Consider the following 18,548-nt stretch of genomic DNA (forward strand, 5'->3'; position numbering starts at 1 on the left):
ATGCTCATTCTTTCTAGACAGCTTTTCGCAGTACCAGAATACATTGTGAAAGCGTTCGCAACCCTGTATACATACGAAACAGCGCCGATGCGATGCATTCTGCCGGTTCACCGGTCGATCCTCTCGGCCCCATTCCAGGAATGTGGGTTTCGGGACGTACAGCGTTCAGCAGGAGCCCATAACTCATAGGCTCTAGTCAGCGACAAAGTGACAATAAGCGCAGTGATAGGTGTTGAAAGTTCCATTCGCAAACTTGCAGGCCTTCTAGCGGTACCAAAGTCTTTCGCCTAACCCTATCCTTTCACCGACCAGCAGTACGTCTCGAATCATCCCTAGCCGCACATGAAGAAGTCCAGGGATATCCTGGAGAATGCAACCAGAACGACCCCCGCTTATAAGAAACAACCCGCATAAACCCAAATGGCACGCGAGTACATTTTGCAACTCTCGGTGTATCAGCGCACAACGCCCTAGTAATACCAAGTCCCGATCGCTAGAAACGCGATTCAACGTAGAAGGACAAACGAAAAAAAGAAGAATGAGATGTTCTCGAAAGTTTATAGAAGTGAATGAAGAGACAAAGCTTATGCGTCTTCGAGCTGTACTCTCTGGCTCTTCCGGTTCCTGACTTCCACCATCGTGGGGGTGAGGGCCAATCGATCCACCACACGATCCTCGTGCGGACTCGTCAAAGTGCGAACCACGCCTCTTGGGCTATTCGCTCTGCTGACAGATACACTTCTTGCGACGCCGACCATGGCTTTCGCTGTGGCGACTTCTTCTGTCTTTCCCTCCCTTCTCCTTGCTTGGATCTCAGCTCGCTTCTCACCGAGTCTACTGGCCGAGTGTGGTGGAGTTGACAAGCTCTGCAACCTCTGCAGTGGGGAGGGTGCGTCAAGAGGTGCAGAAGACGGATGCGATGACAGCGCGCTGAGTTTGGTCACCTTCGGCTGCTGTTGCGAGGGCGAGCGGATTAGTGGGGACGACGGCTCGCTGTTGACTGTAAGGGTCTCGCTTTTCAGAGCCCTCACTGGCTTCGTGCAGATCTCCCATTCAGGCTCTCGCTCGTCAAGATGCAACGTAATCGGTTTAGGATGACCGGGTGATGCCTGGGCGACTATGATCGTGATCGATTCGGCCTCAGATTCGAAGCTGCAAATCGAGGTAGGGGTCAATGCTGGCTTCAGGTACGGAGATGCTACAGGCTTCAGCTTGGTAGAATCCATCTGTCTGGTCGTGTTCTCTGTATTCTGAGCGAAAGTCTGCTGAAGGGGAGACTTCGTGGGCATCGTCCGGGACCGCTTCAGATCCTTTTTGCTACGGCTCATGATAGATCCTGACAGAGGTGACGGTGCGCGGCCGGGGTTGGTGGACGGAAATAGGGACAGTCGTGGTGAGCCAGACGCTGGAGCGGGCGACGTCACCCTGCGCTGGAGATTGTAATCTACGGGACTTTCGTCCTTCTGATCGTCCTACTTTCACGTTAGCCCTAGTTGAAAATAGTCATACCTGCGGACACATACCTTTGCAGACAGCTCTAGCAGCGGCTTGATCTTCTCGGAGTTGCCTTGCCGTCTTGCCAAAAGGGATAATCGGTTCGGGTCGGACTGCAAGAGGTTTCCGAACATGACGCTGTATCTTTCCATTGTGATATCGGGAAGGCTGACGTCCAGAAGCGGCCCTCCATCATCTGCGGACCCGGTCGGATTCTGTGGTAGTGCTTTGTTGGTTGTGCCCGATACTTCAACCTGTGGCACAGGTGGGACCTCGCCTGCAACGCCTCGCGCTCCTAGAGCAGGTGTTGTGAAAGACCGTTGCATAGACTTCTTAGGCCCATGTGACGGCATATTTCCGAGCGTCATAGCACGATCTCGGGTCGCAGACGTCTCCGGTGGCGACTGAGGTGGGACGAACTCTCCTGGAGCCCATTTCCGCGATGCTCGGATATTCGGCCTATAGGTCGGCGGTGACACACTGCGCAACTTCTCCCTCTCCTTTTCTTCCGGTCGAGCTGCCTGGGACTCATTGGCTTCCTCGTCATGGTGGCTGTCTGCGCGAGGTGCCGCGGCAACGGTCTGCGCCAGCTGATAGAACGATGGCTTTTCTGGTTGAGGAGGAGGCGCTTTACGAAACAACGACTTCCATCGGCTGATTTTGGACTTGGGTGCCTCAACACGGCTGCTCAGCGAAGCCGAAGAGTCGTTGGGGTGGTTTAGTGTTGCCATTGGAGAATGGGCGGGTTTCGAGTCGGTTGTTGGTACCGCAGCCTCAGGCGTTGATTTCCAGTGTGAACCTGAGGTGGGTGACCCAAGAGCGATACCAATGACCCCTCGTTCTTTCGTGGCGTCTGGACTGTAGAGTACAGTTGTGGAAGTGGTAGGCGATTGGAACGAGTGGATATGGTCCTGAGAATAGATCGATGGTGCAAGATTTGTTTTCCTATGGAACATGAATGGACGCTCTCCAGGTCCACTCGATGTGCTTGGCCGCACTGCCGTGCCTGGGACTCCTAGATTTACTTCGGTGCTCAAATCGGAAGTGGAGGGCTTGTATTTGTCAACGCCTGTTTGAGAACCCTTAACAGGCGGCATTGAGGCCCCATTGTCTTGCTCCGTGGCGTCCCTGCGATTGTTTCTCAGAAACCTCAATGACTTCGACCTTGTAAGCATCCCGGGCATCTTGGGTTTCAAATTCGTTAGAGTAAAGGTATAGTGAGTATGAAGGAAAGACAGGAAGATATAGGCGTGGTTGTAAAGGAATGGACAGCTCTAGTGAGCCAAAGAAATGGAACAGGCCGCGACACAGTCGTGGAGAGGTTGAGAGAAGGAAGAGATGCAGAGAACGGCGGAATGTGCGCCAGTATCACCACCGGTCCGCCAGGAAACGAGCCTGGCGCCTCCACACTTCGCTGTCATCATACCAGCGGCAATCACTCATCCACTTTCGGGGCGTCTGGGAGAAATTGCAGAGTCGAGAACCCGCCCGTTGCGGAGCCAGGACCAGGGTAATGCGCTGCATGAGATCGGTGGTTCGATTGGCTCTGCGGCATGTCGCGCCAACGGGACCCATGGCATTTGGCAGGATCACCTCGTCTGCGCCGTGGCAGGGTGACGATACCGGGGGGAACAAGCGACAAATGCTGCAGGGTTGGGATGCACCAACCTTGGCCAGGTGGTTTCAAGACGACGCTGGGCCGAGGAGCAATTTCGCGATCCGCCGCCAAGACGATCTGACCGACTTCACTGGCTGTGGTAAGATTATCAACCGTCAACGAGCCCACCCACCGTGCAACGAGGCTACCTACAACAAAGCTGACGTCTGCTCTTGCAAGACGCAAGCTGAGGTGCACATGCGGAACATGAGAAGCTGCGACACTGGGCCACGCTGAAGCAACAAGTCCTCGCCCACCTATGATCGCTGGGAAATGAGACCCCAACACATCATGTGTGGATACGGCGCGACGTTTCGGGCTTACTTACCCAAGATTGCGGACGAGGTGTCGCCGCCTTCCTAATCAGACAGGCATGTATACGCGCGACAGATGATTGAAACGAGGCATGAACGGTCTGGCCTGCCTCAGGCACTCACGCGACCTTGTCTAGGCGGCCAACACGCCCAGTATGCAAAACGCAATGCACCTGTGAACGCTCAATCCAGAGGACATACCGAAGGCGACTATAAGCATTGTACTTGCCGCAACCCCACAGCTTGCTCGCCTAATGTGCCGATACACTCTGCATGCTCATTGTGCAGCTAATCGAACGACTTTCCTCCAACATCTCCAGCACACGTCGTGCGTGCCCAAATCCACAAGTGCCGGATCGAATCCCCTGCGACATATAGAAGCAACCGATATACCGGCCTGGACATCCCTTACGAAGCTACGACATATCGATGACCCTGCTGTCAATCTAGGAAAGGATGTCGCAGTCTCGAACGCATGTATCGCAGGAATTGATGCAAGACTCCTCGGTCGATGCGGCGTAGGACCGCTCCAGTTGGTCTCTGCCTCTGCTGCTTCATCGGGAGGCAAAGCTGGCGAGTCTTGTTCCCACCTCTTTCGAACTTCGCTCCTCGTCGCCTGACGCAGACGGACTTGGACGATTAATTGAAACTCCTAATGGCTTCGCGAACTGGCTCCCGATTGGCAACATATCTTCGACCCTCGCTCCCTATGTAGCAGCATGCACAAAAGTCGCAGTTGGACTTCGGGACCATCTCCACATTCCGAGTTGGCCATAGCACCCACGCCCATCTTCTCTTCTCTTTCTACGTGGTCGAACTTGCTCGCAACTTTCATGCGTCGTGCATACATCGTTCCCGCCCTTTGAGAGAGTAGTTCAAGTGCGAAACCTGTGCGTAGATCCAATAGAATATGATGGCTTCGGACGTCCGCGGTTTCTGTATGATGCCTTCCTTCGGGGTATTTCATTCGGCCGGATGAATTGCACGTTCATTGAAGCGTATATCGAACACCGCACAGCGACAGGTTCTGCAATACGTTTTATCGACTCTGTCCGGGACGCAATGGAAGTGTTGATTAATCAATAAATCCACTTAACGTCCGTGCGGCACTCGAGAGAAGTCCGCAGAGACTTTGAAGCAGGCCTCGGGACCATCCGACAGCAAGTTCAGTAATCTTACTTCTATACCACGAGGCTACTTCTGACGTAATTCAAAACGATATTCGTCGCAAAGTCGACTCCAAGTTACTCGAGAAGAGTTTTGCTCTATCGCGCATTGCGCCGGGACAGAACTTGAGTTCCTGGACAGCTGCAGGCGCAGTTTTAGCTGACCACATACCACAAGTAGGCGCTAAGGTAACTGTAGCGCAGAACATTCATGGTGGTCGATGGAAGGCCGCGGGGACATGTTTGCCCGACCGGTCACGAGTGTTGCCGAAACTTTAAAGACGATACCTCGGGCAACCACCTAGTCGGACTTCTCTTCTGACCTTTTGCTCGAAGTAGCCAGAATTCCTCAAATCAAGGTGAAATTACCAATCTTTCGGACGAGATCTGCGGTGAATTAGAGGCGGCATCTTGGGCCTTCGGCGCGTTGACCGTCGTTGGACTACACGATATATAAGGTTAATGGCACTTTCAGATATGTATTCAATAACACACCCTCAGACGTCAACATCAGTCCCACTCGACCATTCGTCTCTTGTATCTTCGTACATCCTTGCAATAACTCATCCCTCCTCAAATATTAGCATTCGCTGAATTTATCCTTTATCTTTCTACAACGACAAGCTGCCGTACACCCAGGTGTCGGATCCATCAACTGCAATATGCACTTCAACCCCGAAAAAGACATACCCGACCTATCGGGAAAGGTCATCGTTGTGACAGGCGGCAGCAGCGGTCTCGGCAAAGAGAGTGTTCTCCAACTTGTCAAGCACAACCCAGACAAAGTGTATCTCGCAGCTCGGACAAGCAAGCGAGGCAACGCAGCAATCGAAGAGATCGAGAAAGCAGTTCCCCCAGCAAAGGGAAAGATACATTACCTCGAGGTAGACATGGCATCGTTCGCATCCGTCAAGCAAGCCGCCGATCGCGTCCTCACCGAAAACACTCGTCTGGATATCCTGATGAACAACGCCGGCACAACAGGCAACCCTGCAAGCGTAACGAGCGACGACTATGAGGTCCAATTCGGCAGCAACTACATGGGCCCTACTCTCTTCACCAAGCTCCTCCTGCCACTCCTGCTAAAGACGGCCGAAGAACCAAACAGCGACGTTCGCATCATCAACCTCAGCTCCGAACTATTCAAGCAAGGGCCCAAAGAGGGTATCCTCTTCCCTAAGCTCACAACTGCTTGTGAGGACATGAGCTCCGTAGCTCGTTACGGCCAATCGAAACTGGCAAACTACTATTTCAGCAAGGTCAGCGCACAGAAATACCCAAGCATCACATCTGTAGCGCTACATCCCGGCGTTGTCAACACGGGCATCTGGGACAATTTGAAGACAAGAAGGCCTGTACTAGGTACGGTTCTTTCCGTAGTCTTTGGTCCGTTCTTGACGAATGTTGCCGATGGTGCGAAGGCGCAGTTGTGGGCCAGTACTGCGAAGAAGAGCGAGGTTAAGAACGGGGCTTTCTACACACCAAAGGGCAATGGTAATGAGTACACGCAGGCAATACTCAAGAACGATCAACTTGCGAATGAGCTGTGGGAGTGGACCCAGAAGGAGTTTGCGAAGCATGGATTCTGATTAATGTCGTGGGCTTGTGTTCAAATCTTTCATCAAATCGTACGGGTAAAGCGACGGGGTATTCCTTTATGAACAATACGTAGACGTCATCGCAATTAATAGCAAGTAATCATAATACAAAACCATTTACCCTACAGCCCCCTGATGCCAGAGTAAATGGAGACGACTGAGAGTTCGCGGAAGGCAGCAAGTGTAAGCAAGTAGGGCATCCGAAAGAGCACAGGAAGGAACAAACATCACGCAGCACATGGCAGATTACGCCAAATTTCGCAACGCGAAGAAGAAACGCGTTCATATGTATGCTAAACATCGCTCTCTCGAAGATTCATCAAACGCCGCTGATGTGAAACTTATGAACCCATGCCCAAGACCCATATTTTAAGAAAAAAGTAAAGAACAACGCCACAGCTTATGCTTCGGCCTGCGCCCGCTGGCCCGCGGTGCCCAAGTCAACACTTTTATGATATTGCTTACATGGCAAATTCTGGTGCGAATCGTCCTCGTCGTACTCAATGTCAAACATACGCTTCAGCTCTTTACATGCTACCATATATTGCTGTCGAGCACCCGGGCTCTCCCTAAGAGGATTAGGCGCCTTGTCCCAGCCATGCGGCACCCCGGGTACACAGTGGTAATGCACGCGCTTTCCAAGATCCTTTTGTAGGCGGTCGCGGAATCGTTCGCCCTCAGCGAGAAGCATGTCCCATTCACAACAGAAGAGGACAATGTCGTCAGGGAGCGCCGCAAGCATGTGTTTTGGTGCCACACCAGGGCTGAGCCATGGATGTGCAAGATCGAGCGAAGGTGGTTGGAGATACGAGTCGTCGAAGAGATCGGTGAAGACAGCGGGGAGGTTCTGGTCGACCCTCGAGCACGTCTCTCGGCGCTGGGCGCGGGTTTGTGTATAATCGATCGATGGATAGAAGGATACTATGCCTCTGATCTTGAGGACAGTGTTGGACGCCTCCGTCATGACTGACACTCCCGAGTTGTCTTTGTATGAGGATATGAGCGATAGCGAGGAGGCGCCTGTCTGGCGGAGCATAGCAATGCGATCGAGGCGTGACTTTTGGCGCACGAGTGGGACGCGGGAGCCGTTCGGGGTGAGGTTTTGGCCAAATGCAGGAGGAGGCTGAACGACAGCATTGGGAACACTACCCGCGCGGTCATCGATGATCTTGGCGCCAGATGTCGTTCGGTCGAAGAGCTCGCCCTGCAGACACAGCGGGACCGTAAAGCTCATGTTGCCTCCTGAGGAGAAGCCCGATATGGCGAAGCGATCTGCATCTAGCATCAACTCCTCGGCGTGTTGCGCCAGCCAGAGAACCGCATCGGCACCGTCTTCGACAGCCGTGGGAAACGGATTCTCAGGCGCGAGGCGATAATCGACGCTGACGACAACGGCTCCGACCTCGTCGACGACGACACCGCACCAGCGCGCATCGTCGTGTGCAGTGCCCAGTACGAAACCGCCTCCGTGGAAGTTGATGACAACAGGGTATTTCCTAGTACCCTTCAGCTTCTTATGCTTCTTGTATTCCTTGGGCACGTAGAAGTTGAGGCGGAATTTGCCTTTCAATGGCGAGACGGTGGCATCGATGTCCCTATGGAACGCAGGCTTCGGTGGTCGTGGGCGGGCGAGACGGTGGAGCATCATGCCGATGCCCATGAGGACGCGCCAAAACTGCGCCTGGACGTGGAGCATCCATCGCGGCCGGCTGCTCTTGGGTTGTGGTGGGTTGTCGACGGATACGGTCATGTTGACGGTTGACGGTTGGTGGAGAGGATGGAATCACCCTATACGGCGCGCGCCATTAACGAGGCCGCGGGTGGTGAAAGAGATGAAAGGGGGCTGTGCCTGTGGCAAGCCGAGTGCTTAGGGGTGGTGCGTGGTGGTAGTGTCGCGATAGTGTGGGACTAGAATTGTCGCGAGGGTGTTAGTTGGGACGTCGAGTCCTTGGTTGTGCGTTTAGTCGCAAGCGTTGGGAGTCTAGAAATGTGAGGCCCAGGGCCGCGCAAGGGTCCCCGATAGGCGATGACGTAGGCTAATCAGCCGCAACCCATCTATGCCACCCAATCCATGTGCTGTCGCGCTTTCACCCCAGTTGAGAAATGGCCGCGGAGCAGAGCGTGCATGGCGATGCCTCGGCGCCGATTTCAACAGACGTTTGACGTCGTCGATGCGCCGATGTGGCCAGTCGCGGGTGGGTGGGTGTTCCGTGTTGCATCACAAGGCTGTCACACGACGACGGCAGACCTCTAGTCCTGCATAAAGTCGGGCACATCATCACTCAGACCTCACAATCACAATCAAAATCAAGTACCAACTGGTCAGTTTGAACGGCGTGAATTCACACCGCTCCTAGTGATAGATTATAGACTACATGTGTGCAGCAGAATTGAGCCCAGGGCAGAGACGTAAAGACCATACTCCAGGGCATCACATATCCAATGGGTAGATAACCGTCCCACCCAGTACCCAAACGAAAAGACAGCAAACCGGAACGGGTATAGTGGCTGCTCAAGTCCTCAGAAAAGCGCCGAACGCTCACCTATTGATGCTGCCATGGACAAAATGCAAATGTAAACATCGATGGAAAGCCGACAGCGAAGTCGATATCAGATGTCAAAAAACGCCGGGGAAGTTGTGTATGCAAGTCAAGTGCAAAAGAATCGATAAGGAATGAGGGCAGATCAAGAGGTCCATGGAAACCTTCACGCGTCGACAAACTCGTACTCGTCATCCTCGGGAGCGACATGGCGCTTTGGGCGCGGGGCCTCGTCGTACAAGTCGAGCACTTCATACTCGTTCTTCACCAGCTTCTCTGTCTCCTTGGTTTCAAATCTCTCCACAGCCTTATCGAGTGCATGGTTTAGGATCTGGCTGCCATGGCTGGGACCGCGATGGGCATCGAATGAGTAGGCGACCTCGGCATCTGGGGCAGGAGCAGCGGAAGGATGTTCAACGTCCTCGTCGGCGGACGACTCGTCACTAGCAGAAGCCATGTCCTTGTTGAAAGCGGTGCGAGCCTTCATGGGGCCGGGATACGATGCCCTGCATATGTTAGTACTCCGGTAAGCAAACCGGGACCCGTGGAGGAGCCACTCACTTGATATGCGGGTACAGCTTAGCAGGGCGGGGCTTGCCGTCTTCCTGTCGCCGGCCAGGGCCAAACGACTGTCCGTTCGCCCACTTCGCCCTGCTGTTCTTGTCGCGGTTGAACTCCTTGGCGTCGCTGCGGAGGTCGCTGGTGAAGGTCTGCGAAGCCGACATGTCTGTGTTGTGACTTGGATCGACGGGTGTAGTTATAGTATGTATTGTGACTGGTTGGTATGGTTTGGCAAGAGTATAGACGGAGTATGTAGAGTGTTGTTGGGAGGTGCTGCGGCAGATGGCTAGTAGGTAGATTAGGTGTGACGGAGAAGGTAAACAATGGGATGCGACAGGTACGATAGCTGTGTCGAGGTAATAGGCACGGGTGAGAGGGAGGCGCGGCGGATGACTAGCAGCTGTCTTGTGAATGACTCTAAGAAGTGACTCAGGATGACGAGGGCTGGGGCGACGAGAGTGGCTATGCAGGTACTTATGGAAGATTACGGCTCGTGTTCAGGCCAGGCAGTTGTTTACTCGCGCCGCCCTTATGTCGTCAAAGGCGTAGGCACCATCCCCGCCTTGTCTGGTTCCTGATAAGGGGACTGTCGACGGGTGGGAGCTCATGACCTAGGTTCCAGCTTCCGACTCGCCGAGGCCTGTTGCCCGCTTTAGCCCGATGCGCAGCCGGTTTGACGCTGTTGCCCATGATGCCATCATGGCGGTTTCAGACGCCTTTGGCGGCCAACGTGGGCGAGTTGGAGGCTGCTGTGTCCTGGTTGGTGTGCATGGATATGCGTGAAGCTCCCAGCCCTGGAGCTCTCAAGCTCGCAAGCGCCCCAAGCTGTCGCTCCAGCTTCCGATCGCCGACCCCACATCGAGCCTCCACACCTCAGACAGCAACAGTCACGGCATGCATCCCAACAATCGCAGCTTATTAGATGACGCCCTTTACCACGCTCCCTGATAAGAGCCCGGATTCGGCCGCCGCGTCTGTGCCCGGCTGCTAGTCTAGCCCATCATCTAACGCGGGTGCGCGGCTTGCTACGAACCAGCCAAGACATGTACCCCATACCATGGCATTGCAACGCCCTTCCTTCAATCAGCTATCTTGGAACATTTACGTGTCTAGAGTGGCATGGTTGGCTAAGGCAGCCGTTCCAGGTGCATCCTCAGGCACTCGCTTCAAGTGTGGTACGCGGCCGCCTCTTCATCCTCCTCGTCGCTACTTTCAACTAAGCCAGCCTCGCTTGGGAGGACATCAGGGAACCAGCCATATGCACCGAGATCTACCGTGTACTGGCCCATGGCATCCTGTCTGACCTCCACTCCCTCTCTCCGCAGGGCATCCGCCTGCTGAGCAGCAGCGCTCGGGCCTCTTTGTTCCAGTCAGCAATCAAACAACAACCAACAAAGTCTTGTTATAGTGACCAGGAGCGCTGACCTCGGGCTGATACCGCCTTTGGCGTTGATCACGCGCTGCCAAGGCACGTTGCGGCTATGGAACGTTGAACTCTTGCTGCTATCGGCCGATGGCGAAGGCAAGTTCTTGAGACAAACTCCGACTTGTCTTTGACGTCATGCGTTAGTGATGCTGCGACACGACGGTCAAGGTGCCGCTGTAATACCTTGGACATTCGGCTATGATCAGACAAACACGTCAGCAAGTCGTCCTCGTCATCTGGGAACACAACGCACGCTTCCCTACCAGCCTGGCAATATGACCATAGCTAGTGACCTTGCCAGAAGGCACCTCTTGAATCGCTTCGTATACTGCTGTGTACCATAGCCAGACTTCTTCTGAGCGCTCTCCTGGTGCCATGATGATCCGAGGTGGAGGGTGATTGAGTGCGGCTGCTTAAGCCGAGCGACAGTGAACGCGACAACACGAGAGCACGTGATGCGGAACGCATGCGCGCGCCAAGCCTTCAACTTTCCGTATCGAGCTTCGCGACTGGACTTTGCAGCATTACCCGCAACCAACGCCTCACCTCAACATGTCTGGTCTCGCCGACTATCTGGCCAAGAATTACCTCACGGCAGATTCAGAAAAGAAATCGAAGAAGCGCAAGAGGAAGAACAAGGACGCCGGACTTATCATCGACGACGATGACAATCTGGGCTGGAAGGATAAGGCCGACGAGGACGACGAGGATGCGCCCATGATAGGTATGCGAACTGCTATTTTCACAATTTGTGCAAGCTCGAGGCTAACAAATGACGCTTCAGTCGGCGGAGGCACTCTCAAGAAATCCAAGAAGAAATCCAAAGGCACCAGTGCCGCAACATGGACAGCCATAGGCGTCGCCGCGCCCTCACACGCCGAACAACTTGCTGCCGACGCTGCCGCCGCAGATGCAATCATAGCAGGGACCGCCGCCGATCGCGAGAAGGCCGCTGAAGCGGAGGATGAAGCGCCGGAGATGGTAGACACAGACGGTGTCATGAGGATGGAGTCGGGCGCCAAAGCAGGTCTACAAAGCGCTGCCGAGGTTGCAGCAGCCATGAAGAAGAAACAAGACGAGGAGAAGCGCAAAGCCGAAGAGGCCGCAAAGGAAATGGGGAGCGCTGCGCAGGAGACCATCTACCGAGACGCCAGCGGTCGCATAATCAACGTCGCAATGAAGCGCGCAGAAGCACGGAAGAAAGCCGAAGAAGAGGAACGCAAGAAGCGCGAGAAGGAGAAGGCAGCGCGCGGAGACGTACAAAACGCAGATGCAGAGCGCAGGAAACAACAGCTACAGGACGCGAAGACGATGACGATCGCCCGATACGCAGACGATGCGGAGCTCAACGACGAGCTGAAGGAGCGAGGGCATTGGAACGACCCTGCGTCAGGCTTCTTGCGCAAAAAGAAGGCTGGACGCAGCATTACAGGCAAGCCTCTATACCAAGGACCGTTTCAACCCAACCGGTACAACATCCGCCCAGGACATCGATGGGACGGTATCGATCGAGGAAACGGGTTCGAGAAACAGTGGTTCGATTCGAGGAATAGGAAAGCCAACATTGAGAAGCTGGAATATCAGTGGCAGATGGACGAGTAGAGTTCTGGGGTTGTCAACCCACTCTCATAAGAAGCTGAGATGTATATCATTTGCATAGCGAGGCGTTTGGGTACATGACACACAATATGACGGCCATAGGAGACTGGCCAACCGCTACTATCGCGAAACTGTGTCCATCCTGTAAAAATACTTGGCTGACGAGACACCGAGGAAGGAGCGATCCGGACAAGTTGGCAAAAAAAGAAGGTCAAAAACATACAACAGCGGGGATTCGCTAGTGGTCACCCACCTAACTACTAATCCGCCGGTATCTTGCTTGTATATGGCTGAGCGGACGGGAAGCCTAATTCTCAAGATCCTATGGTCGTATGTGAAAGAATGGCAAACTAAAATGGGATATAACCTCGATATGATTACGATCGCTCATGCAAACTACTTCGGTAAGGTCTACTGGCTCTCCCGTCACAGGGGCACTACGTTCGTATTCACCAAATGACGATACAAGTATAAGCCACTTCACTTCACGGTCCATCTGTCACCACGGCAGGGAGCGTCAAGAGACTCTTGTCGTGTCATTTTCGATGATGTTGTCCTTGACATAGATCCCCACACTCGACTCAGATACGAAACCTTGGTCTGTAAAGGCAAGATGGGCACTGTTGCACATGGGGGGCTTTTACTAGACATATGCTTGCATACTCTGATCAAACTACAAGAGAATAATTTCTCATAGCTTTCCGAACAGGCATGTCATGCATTCATTCAAGGTGCATACCTAGGTAGTGTTGTCTTCCCGACGTAGCCTACACTCATTATGCAATTATTCTCCACCGTCGCCTGCACTGCTATTATGTCTACCATGTCCGGCCTCGCCCATCTCAGCGCGATCCTCACTCGTCGTCCGACGGCGAGCACCAGTACTGACTGAGTGACCCGGCTTGGGGTGTTCGTGGTGGTCAACCAGAGGGAAGTGCAGACCAGGCTTGCTCGCCAACGCATCCCTAATCTCGTCTACACTTTTCGCCGCCCACCCTGCACTTCCCAGAGTACTCAAGGGATAGAGAAGCTGATTGTCCTGGTGCATTACCATTTCCTCAATGCTCGGAGCCGATTTGCTCATGATGATATCGATGTCCTTCCTGATTTGTAGGCAGAATGCGTCCAGGGGCAAGTCGTTCACATCATTACCGAACGGGTTTTCGATTTCGCGGCCGATGAGCGCAATGCCTAGGATGATGTATGCCGCAAAGACGCTTGCTGGGATTGTAATGTACCCCAAGAGCTTGTACAGCTGAAATGGCAGGAGGAGGATATAAACCCAGGTGATCTGACTAATGGCGATGCTGTATGCTAAAGGTAGCGGGGTCGACAGAATGCGCTCAGTACCCGCGAGCACATCGTTGAAGGTGGTGAGTGCATTGAGAGATTGCGTCTGGTAGATGGAAACTTTGAAGGTTCCGTTGTCATAGATCGACTTCATGTAGACGCTCAAATGGTTGAGAATCTCCAGAGGAAGGTTGCCAAGGGGGGCACGACTGCGTTTCAGCAGCTTGCGCGGGTTCGACTCAGCCATTGGCAGCCCAAGGAACTGTCCTGCTGTCTTGAAGATGCTCGGCTTCTTGTGCGCGTCTGGCTGGTCGGCGTCGCGCGCAAAGGTGTCTAGGTGACCGACCAGGTGCTTTAAGTCGTCGTAATGCATGTGAGGCTCAAATCGGAGCTTGTGCTTGAGTGCGACTGCGTACGCAGTGATCAAGTTGAGGCAGTTGATCTTGGCGAGTAGGTCTTGTTTGCCGAGCGTGGCGTCCTTCTCGTGACGTTCATCGACGTGTATCCAGATGAGGCGAGCAAGATTTTGGGACGCGAAAGTGAGTTGTGCCCAGTATTTGCGGCCATCGTTGTAGCGCTCGTAGGCGGTGGAACTTCTAAAGCTCAATGCGAGACCGACGACGAAACCAAGTACAGTAAGCAAAAGCTGGTTTACGCTGACTGGAGGTGGTCAATACACGTTGGATGGAAACAGAACAAGAGCTTAGCGTACGGTCATGTACAAACTTCGAGATCAAAGTTATCATGCTCGACCAGCCGGCTACAAAGAGCAAGGGCAGCACCATTTCAGGTGTTACACTGCCATGAACGCGGAGAAATACAGGCCACTGCAGAGGTAGAGGTACGAAGTCAGTATATGTCTCACATGACCTTCGCACAGTCAGAACTTACCTTGGAGTGATGATCAAGATCGCGCGGTCCAATCTAGTCAGCATTAGTGACTGTACGAGTCGTTATAGAGAAAGACTTGCAAAGTAGTCGTCGAAGTCTTTATCGCTCTCTTGCTTCTTCAGTGGCGGCCGTGTCGACGAGCCATTGGTGTCATTCGACACATTTGCCGTGCTTTGCATCTTCTCCGCCATCAAAACGTATCGTCAACTGCGAGAAGGAAAGGTCTGGAGATTGAGCTTCGTCACTCCTTGGTGTCAGGTTTTAGGCACGCGAGCACCTTATACCGTGTCGCGTGCCCCTATTCTTAACTCTCTCTTCTGCGTCATATCGGCCAATAGAAGTCTGTAGCCCAGACCTGGCGTTTGAGAAACCCTTGGAAGGCGCTGCGTGTCTAATGAAACAGTGATGGCGATGCTGTAAAGGGCAAGGCTGCGATAGGCGACTCCAATCGAATGCATACCCGTGGCGGGAGTGGTACCTTGGTAGAGCGTAGCCTCCGACTCACATACCGCTCAGCTTGGCAGGGTCCCTTTGCGGGCTTACTAAATATGTAATACGGAGTGAGAAGCGTTGATGGGTTGTCGCTGTAGGTTGCTCTCCCATGGTGCGACTCTGAGTTACAATATGTCCAACATCGCGTCCAATGCGAGGCTACTGTACGTCAAAGCTGTCACAATCCTCTAGCTTTGTATGCGTCGTCTGGTGGTTTCTGGCTTTGAAGTTCGGTGTTATTCACCAGGTAATGAGCGCGTAGATTGGATCGCCGGCTAAGACAAACTGTAATTCGCCTAGAATTCAAGCCTCAGCTGGTCGAGATCTTGTTCAGCGGCTTGGCAGCGTTGGCACTGGCGGCGCTAGCAGGCCTCCCTACTGTTCACGAACCGCAACCCAGGTCCATTCTAATCAGGTCTTAGCCGTGTTTTCTGGGCGACGGTCTAAAGAAGCTCCAAGAAAGTTTTATTCAGCCTGCAGATATTTCTACTATCAGCCAAGTTGAGTCCACTGTACCTTGAAGAGATCTTCAATAAAGTACGATCTTAACAACCAGCCCGAGCCAGGACCAGAGGCGCACTCTACTTTTCCAAAGAGATCTTCAGAGTCTGATGTGCCAGAATCACAAACTCAGACACGGTCGGGGCCTTTGCTTCTCGCTGCCGTGCCGTCTGGTATCACAGTTAACTCCAGGGACTGTAGACAACACTACTTCAGTATCGGCAAACACCGTCTCTTTTCGCATCTTTGGTCCATGTGCTGAATGAATCAATGTTTGGAAAGAGCACATGCGTGTGCGCATCTGGGTAAAACCATGTGCATGTGCAGCTTGATTTCGGCAGGCTCTTCCTCCTCTTGATCTTCATATTCTTCTCCTTCGCCTTCATTGCCCTCGTTCGTGCCAATTCGGGGGAAGGCTTTCTCGGCAAGGTCAAGCTATGCCGCCTCTCCGAGTGCCAAATCGCCTTTCTCCTTGAGAAACTGCAGCTGCTCCTCTCCCGTCAGCCCCTCGTATCTTGGACACCCATTAAATGCCCGCGCATCTACGGGTTTGCAGTATTCATATCTCGGAGAGCCTCCCACGCCATTCTGTAAGATGGTTTTTCGTCCTTGTATTGCTTCCTGATGCTGTGTCCACGCGGTGAACAATTGCTGTGCATCAGTCGCATCGTCTAGGGTAGGGCGGTCTTCTCTGACTGTAAGTGCGAGCAATTGTATGAGATGGCCCGATTCTGGGCGGCGCAGCTCGTTCTTGACAAACTCGATCAAATTATCGATGAATGTATTCCAGGCATCGTCGCTACGACAGTCGCCGCGGTGGATGACGAACCCCCATTTGGGATGATGGCAAAATTATTCAAGAATTCGAAGAGAGGTCTTTTGCGGTCCTCTTGACGTGTTCCGAGGTTCTGGTCTGTGGGTTACCTCATGAGTGAGCTGGGATACATTGGCAGTCAGTTGGTGTCTGTGATCGTGGGCAATGCTGAGAGCGGCACCTGGGCAGTCAGGCCGATCACATGACGTCGCGACTTCTTTTTGTCCCGCTCGTGCAGTTCCGACATCCCACTCGCGACAACGCGCCGGCGATGCGCCCCACCCTCCATGTCCCTCTCCAAGCATGCGAAGACGTACTTGGCGAACCAGTCGAAGTACAGACACTTCAACGCGTTTAATTCCCTCGTCGAAGCGTCCATCCTCCAAAGCAGCGATGCCTCCAAATCCCGTACCCTCCGCCGCCAACCCGACAGCGTCGCCGACAAGCCAATCGCAATAAAGGACAACATCTGCACGAAGAAACTAAAGACTACTGCTTCCTCTGGGATCCTCAAAGACTTTAGCAGCCCATATGACGCGACGGTGGTGAAGCTGCTACAAGATGAAGGTGCCGTGGTGGTAGGCAAGACGAACATGGACGAATTCGGCATGGGATCGCACTCGACACATTCACACTTCGGACCAGTGAAGATGCAGAGATACAAAGGAGAGGATGCAAGTGCGGGAGGAAGCTCAGGTGGAAGCGCGCTTGCTGTCGCGTCGTCGCAATGTTGGGCGTAAGTGTTTGACAGCCGACGAGGACGGAGTATGTGTGCTGAGACGAGCAGCGCGTTAGGTACCGATACTGGGGGGTCGGTACGGCTTCCTGCTGCATATACCGGGGTCGTTGGGTTCAAGCCGAGCTACGGACTACTGTCGAGATGGGGCGTGATTGCCTATGCGAACTCTCTGGATACTGTCGGGATCTTTGGCAAGAACGTGGCGAGTGTGAAGAGCATTTTCTGTGAGTCTATAGAGATGTAGACCATGATTTCCACATCTCTGACTGAGTCCAGCCAAGGTCAACATCCACGATGCGCAGGATCCGACGTCCGTTCCCAACACAACCCGAGCAAAATTCCGTACAGGGAAGCGACCAACTTCGTTGAAGATAGGCATTCCTCTTGATTACAACATCGACACATTGCAGCCCGCTGTCCGAAAGGCATGGATTGACCAACTCAGACATCTGTGGAATGCTGGTCATACTTTGCACCCTATTCGGTTACCCACAACACAACAAGCACTATCAGCCTACTACGTCCTTGCGCCAGCCGAGGCATCGAGCAACCTCGCAAAGTACGATGGCGTGCGTTTCGGAAGTAGAGCCGAGGGCATCGATGGTACACCAGAAAGTGTGCTCTTTGCTAAAACCCGGGGTCAAGGTTTCGGTCCGGAGGTTCAGCGGCGTATACTCCTTGGAGCCTTTTCACTAAGCGCCCAGGCTATCGACAACTACTTCATACAAGCACAAAAGATTCGGAGGCTCGTACAACAAGATTTCAACGGGGTGTTTGCCAGTCCAAACCCGTTGCTCGATGCCGAAGAAACCGTGGCAGAAACAGAAGGAGTGGACGTGATCATATGCCCCACAGCTCCATCAACGGCACCGTCTTTGGCTGAAGTCGAGAATCAGGATCCAGTCCACTCCTACATGAACGATGTCTTCACCGTACCAGCTAGTCTTGCCGGGCTGCCAGCAATCACTCTTCCCACATTTACTCCTTACAAGGAAAAGAGCCAGAGTTCGACGGTCCCGGATTCATTCTTCAATTCTGTAGGACTGCAGATCGTTGGTCAATACGGAGATGATGAACTCGTTCTGTATACTGCAGAACAGATGGAGATTTTCAGAAGTACTCCGCAGCCCAATGGCAGACCGGAAACAACCGCATGGGGCGGTGGTCTTGAATGGCTTGTGGACGAATTCCTTCAAGCGCTAGGGCCCAGACGTCTTGACGCCGGTGCTGCTATGTGTGAGATGAGCCGAACAGCGTATGTGGCCACTTTCGCTGATAAGAAGAATCCGCTTGCTGCTGAGAGGAAACAGTTTGAGGCGGTTCAATACATTCGGGGAATATGGGGTCATGTGTATGACGAAGGTCGGATATAGAAGGCAAATCGATCTATCAGCCGCACGAGGGTGAATGAGTTGCCTAGATGCATGTGATTTTCAAAGATGTAAAAGCATTTGCTCTGATACGTT

The 18,548-nt window shown here is 53.3% G+C and overlaps 8 protein-coding genes across 8 annotated transcripts; 3 read left to right on the forward strand and 5 right to left on the reverse strand.

The window, feature by feature from the left end:
* Positions 1-584: 584 nt before the first annotated feature.
* On the reverse strand, positions 585-2,225 carry J4E88_001170 (uncharacterized protein; the record flags this gene model as incomplete). Its single annotated transcript, XM_049394842.1, has 2 exons — positions 585-1,472; positions 1,524-2,225. The coding sequence occupies 2 exons, from the start codon at positions 2,223-2,225 to the stop codon at positions 585-587; spliced, it is 1,590 nt and encodes a 529-aa protein (XP_049258706.1).
* A 3,068-nt stretch (positions 2,226-5,293) lies between these two features.
* J4E88_001171 (uncharacterized protein) lies at positions 5,294-6,220 on the forward strand (the record flags this gene model as incomplete). Its single annotated transcript, XM_049394843.1, has 1 exon — positions 5,294-6,220. One exon carries the CDS (start codon positions 5,294-5,296, stop codon positions 6,218-6,220), a length of 927 nt encoding a protein of 308 aa, XP_049258707.1.
* A 409-nt stretch (positions 6,221-6,629) lies between these two features.
* Positions 6,630-7,979, reverse strand: J4E88_001172 (uncharacterized protein; the record flags this gene model as incomplete). The annotated part of the gene is made up of 1 exon (XM_049394844.1): positions 6,630-7,979. One exon carries the CDS (start codon positions 7,977-7,979, stop codon positions 6,630-6,632), a length of 1,350 nt encoding a protein of 449 aa, XP_049258708.1.
* A 956-nt stretch (positions 7,980-8,935) lies between these two features.
* J4E88_001173 (uncharacterized protein) lies at positions 8,936-9,494 on the reverse strand (the record flags this gene model as incomplete). The annotated part of the gene is made up of 2 exons (XM_049394845.1): positions 8,936-9,275; positions 9,331-9,494. 2 exons carry the CDS (start codon positions 9,492-9,494, stop codon positions 8,936-8,938), a joined length of 504 nt encoding a protein of 167 aa, XP_049258709.1.
* Positions 9,495-10,496: 1,002 nt separating this feature from the next.
* J4E88_001174 (uncharacterized protein) lies at positions 10,497-11,133 on the reverse strand (the record flags this gene model as incomplete). Its single annotated transcript, XM_049394846.1, has 4 exons — positions 10,497-10,689; positions 10,756-10,881; positions 10,940-10,952; positions 11,010-11,133. 4 exons carry the CDS (start codon positions 11,131-11,133, stop codon positions 10,497-10,499), a joined length of 456 nt encoding a protein of 151 aa, XP_049258710.1.
* Positions 11,134-11,308: 175 nt separating this feature from the next.
* Positions 11,309-12,358, forward strand: J4E88_001175 (uncharacterized protein; the record flags this gene model as incomplete). Its single annotated transcript, XM_049394847.1, has 2 exons — positions 11,309-11,480; positions 11,541-12,358. 2 exons carry the CDS (start codon positions 11,309-11,311, stop codon positions 12,356-12,358), a joined length of 990 nt encoding a protein of 329 aa, XP_049258711.1.
* A 781-nt stretch (positions 12,359-13,139) lies between these two features.
* Positions 13,140-14,391, reverse strand: J4E88_001176 (uncharacterized protein; the record flags this gene model as incomplete). The annotated part of the gene is made up of 2 exons (XM_049394848.1): positions 13,140-14,305; positions 14,358-14,391. The coding sequence occupies 2 exons, from the start codon at positions 14,389-14,391 to the stop codon at positions 13,140-13,142; spliced, it is 1,200 nt and encodes a 399-aa protein (XP_049258712.1).
* Positions 14,392-16,630: 2,239 nt separating this feature from the next.
* J4E88_001177 (uncharacterized protein) lies at positions 16,631-18,455 on the forward strand (the record flags this gene model as incomplete). The annotated part of the gene is made up of 3 exons (XM_049394849.1): positions 16,631-17,079; positions 17,131-17,306; positions 17,359-18,455. The coding sequence occupies 3 exons, from the start codon at positions 16,631-16,633 to the stop codon at positions 18,453-18,455; spliced, it is 1,722 nt and encodes a 573-aa protein (XP_049258713.1).
* Positions 18,456-18,548: the final 93 nt, after the last annotated feature.

This window comes from Alternaria novae-zelandiae (genome assembly GCF_023758075.1).
Source record: "Alternaria novae-zelandiae strain BMP 2774 chromosome Unknown scaffold_2, whole genome shotgun sequence".
Taxonomy (NCBI): Eukaryota; Fungi; Ascomycota; class Dothideomycetes; order Pleosporales; family Pleosporaceae; genus Alternaria; species Alternaria novae-zelandiae.